The 18532-nt window shown below is 39.3% G+C and overlaps 1 protein-coding gene across 14 annotated transcripts in view; it reads right to left on the reverse strand.

Moving 5' to 3' along the window:
* LOC105466281 (uncharacterized) overlaps positions 1-18532 on the reverse strand; it is an 81542-nt gene that overhangs the window by 61923 nt on the left and 1087 nt on the right. For 12 of the 14 annotated variants that reach the window (XR_011613660.1, XR_011613659.1, XR_011613657.1 and 9 more), the window contains exon 2: positions 17337-17475. Coding sequence is in view for 3 of the 14 variants with exons in the window: in XM_071079783.1 (XP_070935884.1) it covers positions 17337-17475 (139 nt within the window). In the remaining 11 variants the exon portion in view is untranslated. Of the gene's footprint in view, positions 1-6922; positions 7073-17336; positions 17720-18532 lie in introns of those variants that run through there. The other 2 variants (XR_011613664.1, XR_011613665.1) reach the window with 2 other exon arrangements.

Genomic DNA, 18532 nt, shown 5'->3' on the forward strand with positions numbered 1-18532 from the left:
GGAACAAATATATACACATACATATTCTTATGCATATATATATAATATACATCTTATGAATCTATCTCATGTATATATTCTACTTTTGTTCTCATAACATATGAAGAAATGTAGTTTAGAACATCCTCCACCAAAGGTGCTAAATTTAAGATAAATGTATAGTGCATCCAGTATAACAAGGCTTTTTAAAAAGTACAGAGAGAAAAGATTATGTCATATTAAGGTAAGAATTTTCTCCATTCTCTTGACAAAGTCATGGCTCTCCAGTTGGGTCTATGAAGAGGTCCAGCTCAATTTGCCTTTTGATTTTTTGCCATTGTAGAATTACTATTTGACCATAGCCCCTTGTCCTGGTCTGCTCAGGCTTCCATAACATAATACCATATACTGGGTGACTTAATATAAATCACATTTTTCAAGATTCTGGAGACTGGAAGTCCAAGAGCAAGGTGTTGGCAGGGTTGGTTTTGGGGAGGGGCTCCCTCATTGGGTTGCAGATTGCTACCTTCTAACTGTGTCCTCAGATAGTCTTTCCTGTGGATGTGTACTCTCTCATCCTCTTCTTATAAGGACACCAGTCCTACAGAATTAAGATCCCACCGCTACAGCCTCATTTAACCTTAACTACCTCCTTAAAGACCCTATCTCCAAATACAATCACATCAGAGATTAGAACTTTAACATACAAATTATTCGGGGGTTACAATTCAGTCTATAACCCCCCATTTTGTCCATTACATTTCTCATCCTGTAGGTATACTCTACATTTGAAATCTATCATGTATACTTGTACACCCTTACCTAAAAGGGAGAGAGAGCGTTTAAAAACCAATTTGCAAAAGAATATTATTGAGGGATACCAATGGTAATTTTCCGAAGGTTTGGCCATAATGACCTTGCGAATAGTTGAATCTGTCAACATCCGCCTTTGAGGTAACTATTAACTATCTGGTTTGTGTAGACTGGTACAACCTGCATTTGTCAATCAAACATGCCAACACATACATTCCTACTGGCTGTAGCAGAATAGGCTATTATCTACACACATCTATCACACAGCATCCCTATCTCTGCATCCCTACTGAGGCCTGCAATGAACATTCAATCAGCCTGTTCAATTCCTCTCCTTACGCTTCACTATCAGACTAAGACCTTCTTTCTCCCCTAATCCATCTTATTTCATGCTACATGGATCCTTTCCATCTTTGATTGTCTATCACCAACACCATTGCTATCGCCAGCACGTCTATTACCAGCACAATTACATCTTCAGTACCTAATCCCATATTTATCTGGGTTGCTTTTATGGGCATGAATTTCTTTCTGAAATACATCATTCTGAGCATTGCCTTATTCCTAATCTTTATAACACCATAACATCATCCAGCCTTGACCTATTGCCCTCATGGTCCCTAGGGAGCTAACTGAAAATTAGGAAAAGCATGTGGTACAGCCTGGCTCTGTGGGATGCAGTAGCAAAAAGGTCCCATTCCCTTCTTTGGGGCATATATTGCCCCATATCACCCACTTCTGGGTTCTTTCTCTCATAGCTGGTCCCAGGTCACACTGTAACTGCTCTGATTTACAGTCCAAACAGTGTGTTTGAGTCAAATTTTCCCTCTTGGCATTGAGAATAATGAAGATTCAGAATTGCAAATGCTCCTATTAACCCAGCAGCTCTTCTAATTTCAACATTTCTATTTTATGGTACCGGACAAATATAATTAACCGTACTATCTAGAGGACTTTAGATTTGGTATACTTATCATGCCTGTAATACCAGTCACCACTTCCATTTCCCATGGACATGAAGCGAAACTGTGTGAACTTTAACAATGAATGAAAATTGATTGAAATCACACATGCTGAATTATTTTTTTTCTAAGGATAGCTAACAATTTTCTGAATAAACTTGAGGTTTTCACTTCCTTTTATTTTAATATAAAGGTAAATGGAAATCACATTCAAACAAGTGTATCAATCCACTTGGGAAAGTCTAAAAACAAACTTATGTCCATGAAAATAAAATGTAAGTTACTCCTTTTATTAAAATGTATTGTAAAATCACAGTTGTGATCTTATGCGTGTTTAGCAGCTCTGTAAGCCTATTTACAATTTTCTGGACTTTTAAAAAGTATGTTTCTTTCATCTGTAAATAAAAGTGGTTTGCTTTCCCCAGAACAAGAGGCATAGTTCTCAATGAGAAAAAGATTTAGAGGTATTATTTTTTGAAAAAGAATGCTTCTTTAATATAAAACTCTATGTCAATAAAACCATTTAATCACAACACATAACTTTCCATATAGCATTTTTTGAAAGTGATTTTACATACATTTTAATTATTTGAATCTCATTGGCAATGCATTGACTTTCTTGGTGACACACTTCAACCTCCAGGAGAAGATCATCTCTCTGCCAAAGCATATCCCCTCCCCCTTTTCCCACCCGCTCACCCTAATACAGAGATATTTGGGTATAGGTTCAAGATAAAGTGGACTCCAAATTGTTCCAGGTACAAAGAAAGTGAATATTTTGATGTGAACAACACAGATATAAGAGACTCCATCTTCTTTCTGGACTATCTTCTGCGGTTTTCCTTTGGCTCCTTTCCATCTACTCAGCTGGTTGGTCAGAGGTTAGCATCCATTTCAGAGTCATACTCTGCTCTTAGGAAAGAGGCACAATCCAGGATGGATCCAAGAAACCTGTGCCTGATAAATGCCAGAAGGCATCCTTGTGACTTCTATGTGTGCAGGTCACAGCATCAGGGTTGAATATGACAAGGCAATATAAGGCCCTAGATGCAGTGAGGAATGAAATCGGCATTTTAAGTGTCTTCAAATGGCCTCGTGGGCCAGGGAGAAGGAGCCAAGTAGATGAGGTAACAGGGCAGCATGTGATCTTTCAAGATCAAGGTTAAATATCTTAAATTATATAATGCCACTCTGACATCTCCTGGGGCCTGTGCCCTCTCTGCAGGTCCATTTCCAGACAGCAATGGCCACCCACTACCAGTAGACCAGGCAGATGCTAGGAATAGAGATCGCCCACTGTGATGCTCTCCCAACAACATCAAGTAGCTCACACCATTTCATCCACCTAAAGGGACTTCCCATATCATCTTAAACTGTCAAAAAAACAAAACAAAACAAAACAAAACAAAAACCCTTTTCTCGCTTCAGAACTTGCTTCCTGTATGATGGTTCTTCTGACTATGCCCTCTTGGTTGAAGTGATGGTAGACCCATGCAATAAATTTGTACTGAATACCTACTAAGTACAACAAATTAGATCAAATTGTAAGAACAAAAATTCAATACATGGCCCCACCTGCCCACAACTTACGGTCTAGTGGGACTGATCTACAAATACATTGACAATCACATTACATTGCAGTGAGGTAACTTACAGATGCTCAGAGTAGTATCTTCTTCAAAGACAGTGAGTAAATTTTGAGCCCAAATCTCAAAATTTGTGGCCGTAACAATAATTATTCACCTAATTTACTAGAGAATCACCTTCTATCCAGAGATATCTCTCTAGGCTTGTGCTGAATTGCGATTTAATCTCTTCATTGGTAATTAACTTCTCACATTTTTTCATAGATGACTTCAAATGCTATTGCCATTTTGTAATACTAGATTTTACCATCTTGACAGTGTTGTAAGTCCCCACATGGCAGAGACATTTTCTCATAACAGCCTCAGCTCTCCCTGACTGCCCACCCCCCATTCCCACAACAATTCCTTGGATACAGTTGACACTCGGTTTGCCTTGGTTTTGATTGAAACGTACATGAATTCAGGAATTAAACTACTGTCAAAGCATGGCACTAACATTACTGATTATACTTTTTAGGCAAATTTAGTTATCTTCTTTAAAACTCAGTTTCCCCACCTTTAAAATGAGAATGATCTCTACCTTGCGGGATTATGGTTAAGACTTAAAGAACAGTTCATAATAAATTATGTAGCACTTTGCCTTACACAAGAGCACCTTAAAAAATAATCTTTAACTGATCTGAAGGGCTTAATTATAGCTAGAGGGCACTGAGTTCAAATCCTGTCTCCTCTAAAGAACAAACAGTGTGACATGGATGATGTATATACTCTCTGCAAATCCCAGCATTCTATGAAATGGGACCACTAATAATGGAACCCATCTCCCGAGATTTTTGTAAAGATCAAATGGAATAATGTCTGTGGGGCACTAGGCGTGGTACCTGGCATATAGAAAACACTCTACAAATGTCAGCCCTTAAGAATTACATTCATTAGTTTGCTTCAGGGCCATGATGTGTGAATCCCCAAGATTAAAGGAGATCACATCATTTATCTAGAGATTTGTTTTTATCGTATTGCCCTGTAGGTTTTCAGGTCCTAAGCAAGTAGAAAAACCTCTCTTAAACTGAATAATAAGAACAATACTAGTACACCATCACAAAGCACGTTCTCTACTGCCACTTTGCTGAAAATCAAACCTATCAATGGTTATGTGTTCACTGAACAACAGTTTCATAAGCCAGCACAGCTCACCAAAAGATGAACAGGAAAGGCACAAATCCTGTGTGTAAATTTCTCACAGTCTCATTAGGAAGCAGGACAGGCAAAGGAAAAGTACCAATGTTGTGGAGTATGCACTTATTGTTAGGGGACGTTTATGGTACCAAAGAGCTGGATCTGCTGTTCACAAAGAGAAAGCAATAAAGAAAAGCTCCAGTGAAGAGGCTGAACATGAATTTGGTCGTAAAGGCAGAGTTAAGACCAGGCAGAAGAGGTAGAGGAAGTGATGTGGTCAAATAACCTGAGGCATGACATGGTGTAGGATGACAAAAGGAAAAGGTTTGAGTTGTTTATGTGTTTGTGTTGTGGATGTGAATTGGGGAAACAATAGAAGAACCAATTTATCTTGAAAGTTTACCTAAATTTTTATGATTTTTGACATTTTAGGATCACCAATTTCTTTCAATTCCTGGCAAATATTTTTTACTCCCTTTCAGGAAAAGATACATACATACATATTTTTATAAAACACCCTTCATACTGGGAAAGGTAGGAAGAAATGTATACCTAGGATTTTGTTTGTTTTTACTCTGCCTATTGGATAAGCAAATGGCATCTCCATTGAATGATACAGCAACTGGGGCAGCGGCAGGGGAAGGTGAGGGGTGGTGTGGGGACATGATTGATTCTCCAAGGAAAACAGTTGCTTTCCCCCACACCCCGCTTGGAGACTTGCCCAGTTTTTACTTCAACAGTTAATTCCTCCTCTATACAACATGCAAATGCTTTGTATTCTGTGACTCTAATGGGGATCTAGGCTTTAGGATCAGGCTAGTTCCATAGGCAGTAGGAGCAGGACAAAGACACGAAATGAATATGGCTCTTACTGGTAATTTCAATCATTACAGCCTTAATGTCCATCTACCACGGGGCTCTCCTTTCATGGCAGCCATTAAAGTTCCTATGTGTTTCAACAAGCCTGAATTAGACTTTCCTTGTTGTATGTAACAATATTATAACTATAAATCAAAATAGACACATACTCTATTTGTTCAGAGCCCAGCAGCATCCCTCCTTTCCATTCACTTCCTTGACCTTGTCCCTTCTGGTTCCTCTGCTCTTCCCACACTGCGTGGTCTCAGCTCTCAGTTAATTAATTCCATTCTTCTTCTTGGAGCTGGAGAGTACTGGGAAACCTTCAAGTTCCGCATTTACTCAGCTGGTTCATCTGTTTGTCTTAATAAATAAACCTTCCTCTTGCTGGTACTAACTTCCTCTTTAAACACAGCTCTAGGGTTTACAATATCATCCTTTGCCTATCAAAGACAGATAAGGTTTCTTTCCTCATACTTAGATATAAGCCAAAAGCCCCAAAGATAGGTGACAAACTCTCTAATTAATGGGGAGAAGAAAGCTTCCTTCTACCGTAACAGTGTTTGCAGTGTGTGCAGAGATTTCCCCAAAGGCCTCACTGTGGAGCAATATCGTTCAAGTAAAAGTCTCTTTAAGTGTCCACATTTCCTTTATATGCCTGGGAATTAAATTATCAAAATATGTTCTTGTGCTAGGTATCTCTCCTTTCTTTCTCTCAATACACATACATACACGTATATATGATTGCATGCATATGTATATTTATACAAACACATACATATATACAGCTTAACCATGGCTTCATAGTACCTCCAATATGTATATAGCATGTTATTCTGAGTTTATGTCTGTAAGACAATTACATAAGGTTTTTAAGATTATCACCATTTTGTAGTTTTATGTCCTCCTGCCTTGAGCAGCCTGTATACTCGTGGACAAATAGAAAAACAGGTTTGAAGCGGATTGTAAGGCCCAGCTTATCCAGCCATTAAGAAATAGGTACTTGTCTATAAAGCATAATGCCTGTGAAGTAATAACTGGGAATATTGAACACATCATGAAAGCACTCAAAAATGGGAATTGCCTGTTACTGACCAATTGAACTTCTATTTCAAATTACTACTTTGAGAAAGGTGCCTGACTATACAGATATTATTCATAATATCTTATGACCATCTTGTTTTTATTCATCTGAATGTACCAAGCCCCTTTCCAAATGCAAGCTGTGAAAACGCAAGAAAACAGGCAGGCAGTTGCTCTTTACTCTCTGGAATTTATTCATACCATGAGTCACTTCAAAGGACCTTGTTCTCAACTCTTCAGACTTTCACTTGCCTTTCCAAGGTCCCTTGACTGACTGAGCCTTGTTCTCCTGGCTTTGATTTAATCAACCCTTGTTCTAGAAGGTCTGTTACTTACTCCCTGATCTCACATGTTCTGAGTATCGACAAGAACGCCTGACCCCCTGACCCTCCTGTATTGATTATTTATTGCTGCATAACAGATAATGTCAAAAGTTAATAGCTAAAAATGACAAATTTATCTCACACAATTTCTGAGGTCAGGCATTCTGGGGAGTCTTGGCTGGGATTGTTCTGGCTCGTGGTCTCTCATGAGGTTGCAGTCAAGATGGCAGATGGGGCGGCAGTCAGCTGAAGGCTTTACTGACACTGAAGCATCCACTTCCAAGACAGCTAATTCTCCCAGCTCCAGGCAAGAGGCCTCTGGTTTTTTTCCATATGGGCCTCTTTTTATGATATGGAAGCTGGCTTCCCTCAGAGAGAGCCAAGAGCAGGGGTGAAGATTAACTATGAGTGTTTTATATCCTATCATGATTATGTTTATGATGTTAAAAGAGCAGAAGCACAAAGGTTAATTCATGCTGTGGGGTAATGATTTAATATTTTAGAAGGATACTTATCTTTACATTAAAACATCTCTGTTTTAATTCTAATATAAAATACAAATATTCCTGGATAGAAGAGGACACTTCTTTTTACATATCTCTGAAATGTAATAGAACATAAAATATACAGTACATGAAATCAACTATACATGAATAGTGACAACAGGTTACAGAGGAATTGTCAACATTTAAATAATGTTGGCAATGTAGACACCGAACCAAATCTGTAACTTACAACTGTAAGAAGGATATTTCAGAGAGGTGTACTTCTGCCCCTGCTATGAGATCTAGAATGTGACTTACAGATAATAGAGAGCAAAGACATATATTCTGGTTGAACTTCCTACAGAATAACAACTGATGTGCTTCTGCTAAGGCCTTTTTTTTTTTTTTTTTTTTTTTTTTTTTGAGACAGAGTCTTACTCTGTTGTCTGGGCTGTAGTGCAGTGGCGTGATCTCGGCTCACTGCAACCTCCGCTCCTGGGTTCAAGCAATTCTCCTGCCTCAGCCTCCCAAGTAGCTGGGATTACAGGTGCTAGCCACCATGCCTGCCTAATTTATTATATTTTTGGTAGAGATGGGGTTTCATCATGTTGGACAGGCTGGTCTTGAACTCCTGATCTCGTGATCCACCCGCCTCAGCCTCCCAAAGTGCTGCGATTACAGGTGTGAGCCACTACGCCCGGCCAACTTCTGCTAGACTTTTTGCAGTTTCCCTGCTACTTAGTTATCTATGATCTCTTCTACTTGCATAACTTACCATGGACTTACTAACTTAAAGCATTTTGTGTCGACTAACCTTGGTAACTTTCCCTTGTCTGATGCATTAAATTTCCTTTCCGATCAATGTGATGGACTCAACACATGGTTCAGCAGTTACTAATATGCACCAAAGAGTTACTACAAGACTGTAATTTAAACCCAGGCAGGCAATTTCAAAAAGCTGTATCTGGTAGCTTTTCTGTAAAGCGGCTGTAACCCAGATATTCTATCTATGTGAAGGCAGGTGAACAGTATTTCTATGAAAAAGGTATTAGCGAAGGACCTGACACATTATCTCGGGAGATACACTATCATTCTACTGCTATACTGGGTACCTTTTGCATTGTCAATAGCCCCCATGATTAAAAGAGAGAATATGACAGACATCTTGATTCATACTTCATTTCAATCATCTCACTTGATCCTTCAAACCCTGTTATGTGTTTTTTCATTGTAGAAATTAATGCTCAGCAATAAACAGCACACTACAAAATGCCATAATTGAAACCCAAGCCTGCCATCCTCTAAAATCCATTCTTTGACCATGATACCATGGTGCTTTTTTCAAGCGATATGGCTTTTCCTTCTTCTCTAATGACTTTTTCATTCACCTCTCCACCTTGGCTTTATGGCGCACGCACACACACACACACACACACACAGGTTGGGTTAGCTCACCATTATTTCTTTAGTACCTGTTATTTGATTTTTTTGCCAACCAGGCACGGAACAAACTAACTTAATTTTTTATGTTGCATGTAGTTTGCTAAATGATAAGGGACATGTAGTAATAAAATAAAATCCCAGAGGGCATATTCACATTTTACTTGCTGTTTCTCTTTTAAAATTTCAATCGTTAAAAGAGCCAAGCAGCCATAGGCTCTGGATATAATAGCTTCAGCTGCAAATAAAAAAATTGTCTTTACGGATAGAAGGCGTGAAATCTCTCAGACAGTCTCTCAGCTACTCTCCCACGGAACATTGTAGTGTGTTCAAACAAATGAGGACAGTAGTGAATAAACCAGTCGTTTAAACTTGTGTAAGATTTTCCATACCTGGATTTCAGATCATTTTAGAGGCCAAGTATTAATTCATTCTTTTTTCTCCTAATTTTTCATATGGACAAATTTAGGCACAGAGGAGATAATGAACTCGGCAGAGAATCAGGAGCAAGACATTGATGGAAAATACTGATTCAAATGCTTCCTACTTGCATTTCTCATAATGAAAGCACAGCCACACTGTGACACTTGTATTTTATGGTTCACTGAAGAGCCGCAATAACAAATTTTAAATACCTGTCAAATGTCATAAAATGTCATTCAATATTGTTCTTGGTTTGTAAAGGGAAAATGAAAACTGATAAACTTCATGCATATTTTGTGCTGGTTCAATAAACGAAATACCATACTATAAGACTTTCAACAAATATACGGTCAATTGTAACATGGTAATATTAAATAAGAGGGTGCTACACTTTCTCAAGAGAAAGAAGTCATATTAAAAAGGTTATTTTAATGATGCTCTAAATTTCTTTGGCTGCATCACAGCATAGGTTCAGTTGATAATAATAATTGCCTTTGAACAAAGTACTCTAAATTTTTACAAGACTCCAATCCTCCTGTGCAATTATGGAATTTGAAATATAATTCTCCCTGGAACTATAAAAGAATTAAGACCAGAGAAATACTGTTAAGAATAAAGCAAGATAAAAAGGAATTGCTTCAAAGACCCTTTTTATTCTGCTATTTCTTAGTGTCATGTTATATTCCAAGTCACTGTGTTGTTATAGAAAAGGACAATGAGAAAAACGACTCTAGACAATTGAACATTTCTACAATGCTGACTCAGGGATATTTTTTCTCTTGGTAATTATGTATTAATTCAATATGGACATGTGTGTGTGAAATCCTCAAAGAATTTCCAGAGGAATGGATGATATGTCAATGCACAACTGTTTGACATTGGTTTATGTGGACTCAGCACTGTGTTAGGCACAATGGTTCAGGCAAATTATTTGGGAACATGGCCCCTATTCCATCCAGATCTGCATGGCATTTGTATATCATTTGAACTGAGATGTGGTTATTACAACTTACCTTCTATCTCTATTTCACATTCCATTAATCATCAATAATCATTCCATAATCATTAATCATACAGATTCTATCACCTTCATAATCTTTCAAATCTGCCCATTTTACTACATTTCCAATACCACTATTAATAATGATCATGATAAGCTCCTAACTGCCTTCTTTGTCTTTAATCCTATCCACTTTAATTCATTCTGAACAACAGTTTGGAAATAAAATTGTGCATGTATCACCCCTCCATTTTAAACTGTTTCAGAGTATTTCCATTTAACTCTTGCTAAAGTTTAAGCCGATCAGCATAACTAGGCAAGGTGCCCTGTTAGCTGACCCTTCTTAATTTCTAGCTTAGATTTTTCACTCCTTCTGCAAATATTTCATCCAAATTAAATATCATGTAGTTCCCTTGAGCAAGAAAGATTCATCTCTCTTCTTCTCCCAAGTCCTTTTTAATTTCCTCCTTCTAGAGCATACTTCCCCTCACCTTTCACCTGACTCACGTTACCAGTCTGCTGAGACTTAGTTCAGAAATCACATCTTTCATTTTGTCTTTCCCCACCCTCTCCTCTCCTATGAATCAAGTCTTTCTTCTCTGTAAACAATTAGCTTAGGTATTTATAAATGTTACCGTATTTACATGGTTCTGTTGTCCTCCATGAACATGTGTTAGATCTTTGAAGACAAACTTATGTTTTATTCATCTTATGAAATTTGTCCTACACAGGATCTGGCACATGGTTATCCATTCAAATGTTTGTGGAATAAATATGAATAAACTCAAAATGAAGAGAATATATATTAATTTTGTCCTAATTTGCACATTTCTCTATTTTATTTCCTTCACTGCAAACTATCCCCACTGAGAGAATTGGCATCTGAGTTCATAGTGTTGATTTCTAACATTTTAAAACAAAAAACTATGTTTCAATTACGAATACTTGCTTCATCAACTATAAGAGCATAAACTCTAAGACACATTTTCTCTACTGACATGTTAAAATGTAGGGGAGAAATGTGTGTTTTATAATTAATGAAACAAAATTCCTTAAACTCTTACCATATGCTTGGCCCCATGCTGTGTTTTATATTAATTTTCTTAACCTTCATCACAGTCCTATGAGCAGAGTATTTTTATTATTCCCATTCTAAATATTAAGTTCAAAGAAAGGTAATTTTCCCAAAGTTACCCAGATTTGAAGTGGCAATTGTAGGATTTATCTCTATCTTACTCAACTGTCTGAAACATTCTTGATATTCCTTTATTGGGTTCAGTACTAAGAAGAAACCATAGAAAATAACATTATTGGTCCTCATTTTAGAATATTCTTTCCTTGGGTTCATCATACACACATGTGCACACATAAACACAAATATACACAGTAATTGTAAACAGTGTGGTAATTTCTTTAAATTTTGTTAAAATATCTCCTGAGAAAAATGAAGAAAAGTGGGGGAGAGAATCTCAGAGCTTGAAGACTATCTTTATGAAATAAGACTTCTTAAGAAGACTATCTTTATGAATCTCAGAGCTTGAAGACTGCCTTTATGAATAAGGCAGAAAAGAATAGAGATAAAAGTATAAAAAAGAGTAAACAAAACCTCCAAGAGATATGGGATTATGTAAAGAGACAGAACCTATGACTGATTGGGGTACCTCAAAGAGATGCGGAGAATGGAATCAAGTTGGAAAACATACTTCAGGATATCATCCAGGAGAACTTCCCCAACCTAGCAAGACAGGCCAACATTTAAATTCAAGAAATTCAGAGAACTTCAGTAGGATACTCCATTAGAAGATCAATCCCAGGACACAAAATCATCAGATTCCCCAAGGTCGAAATGAAAGAAAAAATGTTAAGGGCAGCCAGAGAGAAAGTCCAGGTCATCTACAAAGGGAAAGCCACAATACTAACAGTGGACCTCTCAGTGGAAACCCTACAAGCCAGAAGAGATTGGGGCCAGTATTCAACATTCTTGAAGAAAATAATTTCCAGCCTAGAACTTCATGTCTGGTCAAACTAAGCTTCATAAGCGAAAGAGAAATAAGATCCTTTACAAACAAGCTAATCGTGAGGGAATCTGTCAGCCTTGGGCCTGGCTTATAAGAGCTCCTGAAAGAAGCACTGAAAATTGAAAGAAAAAATTTTTACCAGTTACTACAAAAACACACTGAAATACACAGACCAGTAACACTATGAAGCAATCACATACACAATTCTGCAAAATGACCAGCTAGCATCATGATGACAGGATCAAATTCACACATAACAATACTAACCTTAAATGTAAAAGGTCTTAATGCCTCAATTAAAAGACACGGAAAGGCAAGCTGGATAAAGGGCCAAGACCCATCACTATGCCGTCTTGAAAAGAGCCATCTCACATGCAAAGACACACAGGCTCAAAATAAAGTGATGGAGGAAAATTTACCAAGCAAATAGAAATCAGAGAGAAGAAGGGGTTGCAATCTTAGTCTCTGACAAAACAGACTTTAAGCCAAAAAGATCAGAAAAGACAAAGAAGGGCATTACATAATGGTAAAGGGTTCAATTAAGCAAGAAGAGCTAACTATACTAAAATATATATGCACCCAATACAAGAGCACCCAGATTCATAAAGCAAAGAGTCACAAAGAGACTTAGACTCCTACACAATAACAGTGGAAGACTTTAATACCTTACTGACAATATTAGACAGATCATCGAGACAGAATTCTAACAAAGATATTCAGAACTTGAACTCAGCTCTGGATCAAGCAGACCTGATAGATACCTACAGAGCTCTCCACCCCAAAACAACAGAGTATACATTCTTTTCAGTACCACATGGCACGTTAAAATTGATCACGTAATCAGAAGTAAAACACTCCTCAGCAAATGCAGAAGAACCAAAATCATAACAGTCTCTTAGATGGCAGCACAACCAAATTAGAACTCAAGATTAAGAAATTCACTCAAAGCCACACCATCAAATGGAAATTGAACAACCTGCTCTTGAATGACTCCTGGATAAACAACAAACTTAAGGCAGAAGTTAAGAAGTTCCTTGAAACCAATGAGAACAAAGATACAGTGCACTAGAATCTCTGGGACACAACTAAAGCAGTGTTAAGAGGGAAATTTATAGCACTAAATGCCCACATCAGAAAGTGGGAAGGATTTAAAACTGACACCCTAACATCACAATTAAAAGAGCTGGAAAGGCAAGAGCAAACAAATTCAAAAGCTAGCAAAAAAAAAAAAAAATATAACTAAGATCAGAGCAGAACTGAAGGAGATGCAGAAATGATTTTTTTCTCCAAAAAAATCAATGAATCCAGGAGCTGGTGTTTTGAAAAAAGTAACAAAATCAACAGACCACTAGCTAGACTAATAAAGAAAAAAATGAGAGAAGAATCAAATAGACACAATCAAAAATGATAAACTCCACAGAAATACAAACTACCATCAGAGAATACTATAAACACCTCTATGCACATAAACTAGAAAATCTAGAAGAAATGAACAAATTCCTGAACAGGTACACCTTCCCAAGATTAACTCAGGAAGAAGTTGAAGTCCAGAATAGACCAATAACAAGTTCTGAAATTGAGGCAGTAATTAATAGCCTACTGATCAAAAAAGGCCCAAGACCAGGTGAATTCACAGCTGAATTCTACCAGATGTACAAAGAGGAGCTGCTAATATTCCTTCTAAAACTATTCCAAACAAATGAAAAGGGGAAATTCTTCCCTAAGTCATTTTATGAAGCAAGCATCATCCTGATACCAAAAACTGGGAAGAGACACAACAAAAAAAGAAAACTCCAGACCAACATCCCTGAGGAACATCAATGCAAAAATCCTCAATAAAATACCGGCAAACCGATTCCAGCAGTACATCAAACAGCTTATCCACCACCAAGTCAGCTTCATCCCTAGGACGCAAGGCTGGTTCAACATTTGCAAATCAATGAACACAATACATCACATAACCAAAACCAAAGACAAAAACCACATGATTATCTCAATAGATGCAGAAAGGCTTTTGATAAAATTCAACATCCCTTTATGTTAAAAACTCTCAATAAACTAGGTATTGGTGAAACACATCTCAAAATAATAAAAGCTATTTATGACAAACCCATAGCCAATAAATTGAATAGGCAGAAATGATAAGGTAGACATACTACTATTGCACCCTCACTAGACTACAGTGTAGTATAAACATAACTTTTATATGCAAAAGTTCTTTCATATGCAAAACACTTCATCTGACTTGCTTTATGGCAGTGGTCTGGAACTGAATCCACAATATCTGAGGTATGCCACTATTTGAACTGAATACAACTGGTAGCTTATACTTTCCGTTTTTACTTCTTCAGCAATCAATACACCAAAAACAAATTTTGCTGAATTTAAAGTACAGCAAGGTAATTATTATCTTCAAAGAGCCCCTAATTTAGTGGAGGAGAGAATACCTATAAAATGTAAAAACAATGCTGATAAAGACAAATGGCATAATAAGGGAATCGGTCGAATGGTTAAGAAGTGCACAAAAATAAAAATCACTCTATATTTAGAAGAACTGGAAAAAGCATCAGGAATGGTATCTTACTTTAACAAAATTTGTGAAATTCAAAAGGCTGACAGAAGTGATGGGCTCTGGGTATATGGAACAGGCTGAGAAAGAGCGGAGTGTAGAAATTTCCCAGATAATTGAGAAATACTTTTATGACTTGTATGCCTGAGAGGACATGGCAAACATAGTGCAATGTTAAGTCTACAGATTTGGAGTTGTTTCTAGCCTCCACTCCTGGTTATTTCCTACTGATTAGCTGTGTGGCATTAATGAAGTCACTTAACATCTCTCAAATGGAGTTTTCCCATAGATGGAATGGGAATAGTAATACAATTGATTTACAGCTATTAAGATAGAATATTTTGTTAGTGGAAGAAAGAGATGGATAGATAAAAAGATGAGATAAGTCTGGGGAAAGAAATCAGGTCTTTTAGAGATGTACATTAGGGATTTAGAAATTCCTGCCATAGGCATGTAAAATTTAACTTGGATTACATGAACTGGTTAATGTACATGATACAATTAATTAATTAAATTCACAAGAATTATTAATTTATGCTTACTAGGTTACCTATGACAATGAACTTTCTGACATTGAAAACTCAAAGGTAAGTAATAGCTACAATGTATTTCCCTATATAGTTGATATTTTACTAGATTCTACATGCTACTAGAACATTCAGGTAAACATAGTAGTTAAGATAAAGCAATGAGAATAAAATATTTCAAAATCTAATTGCCCTAATAACATTAATTTAATGTGATGTTAATATATTTTATATAATTAACATCATATAACAAAATGTATAATAAAATGTGCTTTATTATGACAAAACTATTCTTCCTTGACTGGATTTACAAACAGCTGACAGCAGTTACTTGCCCTATGACTTTTGTGGAGACCACAATCTGGTGGTTTACATTATTAATTTGTTTAGCGACTCATTTTCCTAATTAACTGAACTGAGGCAAAACTTCCCAACTTCCAGAAATTAATATTTTATTCACTGAGTATTCCAGATAAAAAGGGAATTTTTGCTAGGATTTCGATAATTGTCTTAATTTAGAGTTTAAGAGAGGAACCAGGTGTGTATTCTAACAGGCACAGGTCATCAGCTGAATATATCTATAGCTGATTCAGCCTGTGTTAAGTGCCTCCTCGGTAAAATATGTGCACATGATTGCACTGTTGAAGGTGCATTATCAATAAAGATACCATGAAATTGCAAATCAAATCATAAAACACTCAAACTTTTTCTGAAGAATAGCTTTTTCTGTGTTTTAATTATTTTCTCAATGATAATGTTAGCTTTAAAAAGACACACTGAGGTGCCCCAATGCTTCCTCTCTTTGTAAGTTGTATCTTGGTAAGTATTCAGAACAAAAAATAAGCATACAAATTCTTTAAACTTCGTTGTGGTAAAAGCTAAGACACAAATACACACACACTAGCCTACGCCTACACTGGGTCAGGATCATCAATGTCAGTCTCCCATCTCCACATCTTGTCCCACTGGAAGATCTTCTGAAGCAATACCACACATGGAGCCGTCATCTCCCATGGCAACAACGTCTTCTTCTGAAATATCTCCTGAAGGACCTGCCTCAGGCTGTTTTACAGTTAACTTTTTTTTAAAATATAAGTAGAAGAAATGCATTCTAAAAAAATGCCAAAAACCATAGTACACTAAATACATAAACCAGTAACACAGTTGCTCATCATTATCAACTTTTATGTATTAAGTACTTTTTTATTTTTATTTTTTGAGACTGAGTTTCGCTCTGTCACCAACTCTGGAGTGCAGTGGCGTGATCTCAGCTCACTACAAGCTCCACCTTCCGGGTTCACGCCATTCTCCTGCCTCAGCCTCACAAGTAGCAGGGACTACAGGGGCCTGCCACCACTCCTGGCTAATTTTTTCTATTTTTAGTAGAGACGGGGTTTCACCATGTTAGCCAGGATGGTCTCGACCTCCTGACCTCGTGATCTGCCCGCCTCGGCCTCCCAAAGTGCTTGGATTACACGCGTGAGTCACCACGCCTGGCCTGTATGTGTTATACTTTTACAGAAAGAGGAGCTCAGTAGGTTTGTTTATGCCATCATCACCACAAACACGTGACTACTGCCTTGCATTACAAGGTTAAGATGGCTATGTTGTCACTAGGCAATGAGAATATTTCAGTTTCATTATAATTTTATAGGACTACCCTGATACATGCAGGCCATGGCTGGCAAAATGTTATGCAGTGCATGACTATATTACCTTGGAAGATATGGAGATAATATGCTGACACTCCCACCTGGTTCATGCGCCAGCAGGAGGAGGTCGCCCTCCAGAGACTGCAAGAGAAGGGGTACTACTCCTCATTGCCCTGGCTGTTCCTCCACCACTTCCACCGAGACTGTGGTACAGCACCCGAAGCTTCCTACCCAGCCCAGCCCTGGCCGGGCAGGCCCCCCAGCGCTCCTACTCCCATCTTCCGGGCTCCTGGACTTGCTGCTGCTGCCACCACTAGCGTGGATGTCACTACAACCATTGCTGCTGTTGCCCTCAATGCACGGGCCCACCCTGCAAAGCTCCTACTACCTGGCCACACCGCAGCCCTGCCCCCGCCATGGCCGCAGCTGGCGGTCCTCTTACCGTTCTGGCCCGCTGCAGTCTCCGTAGCTGCCACCAACCGCAGCCAGCCGAGCGGCAGCCCCAGGCCATCTGCAAGTTGCCAGCATGTAACTCCTCCTCCTCCTGGCATGGAACAGCTGGGCAGGCAAAGCCAAAAAGCCTAGAGGAGCACGCAAAGTGATAGCGTTAGAGCCTCACCCTGTCATCCTGGCCACTGGGTGGCAGGGGCTGGTCTCAGTGAAGGCACTCACATCCACCCTCCGAAGTCCAGCCTCTCCTTTTGGCCCAAGGGGACCAGGTACTGGGGCCTGGAGTGAAGACGGGTAACACCACGTTGCCTGGCTCCAATCCACAGGAACCGCTGGGCCCACCAGGGCTGCGCTCCTTCGGGAGCAGAACCAGCAGGAACTCAGACCCAGCCAGCCCTCCCACCCAAGCGCCGATTCCCGATCCTGATGCCTCCACCCACAGAGCCCTGTCCTCCCGTGGTGTCCGCTACTCCGTGTCTGTCGTGCCTACGGGTCCCAGGTGGTCTCTGCAACACAGAGAGAAAGGTCGTGGCCCCGCGAACCACAGCCGGTGTTGGGGCCTATGCCCTGCTCAGGATTCCTGCGGAAACACTGCACGCCTGCTGCATATGAGCAGGAGCAGGAGGAGATCGCCCTCTAGAGTCTGGAGTCCAGGGAGAGGAGGAAAGCTCCTTCCTTGGAGACCACTGCTGTTGCTGCAACCTCTGCTGCCACTGGCAGAACAGCCTCCGATAGCGCCCCTAACTCGCTGCCTGCTGTTGGCCCCGGGACAGTGCCCCCAACACCGCCCCTTGCCGCTGCAGTGTAGAACTCAATAGCGCCCCCAATCCGCCCCCACCTCCGACATCGCAGCACCAGAACACTTCCCCATCCTACCCCCTGCCGTGGGCCATGCAGCCACTGAGAGGACCCCTAACCCACTGCAAGCAGTGAAGCCCCAGGCAGAGCACAGCAACCTCCTCCCCGCCGTGAATAGTGCAGCCACGGATCCTTAAGGTCCGCAACCCCCTCCCCACGAGGAGTAGTGCAACCCCACATAGCAGACAGCACCCCCCAACTATCCCGCAGCCACGGGGAATGATGCCCTGGATAGCGCACCCCACCAGCATCCCGCCATGGGCATTGTAGGCCCCGTCAGCACCCCTAAGCGGTATGCCGCTGCCAGAAATATAATCCCCAATAGCGCAC

Source organism: Macaca nemestrina, chromosome 15 (assembly GCF_043159975.1).
Source record: "Macaca nemestrina isolate mMacNem1 chromosome 15, mMacNem.hap1, whole genome shotgun sequence".
Taxonomy (NCBI): Eukaryota; Metazoa; Chordata; class Mammalia; order Primates; family Cercopithecidae; genus Macaca; species Macaca nemestrina.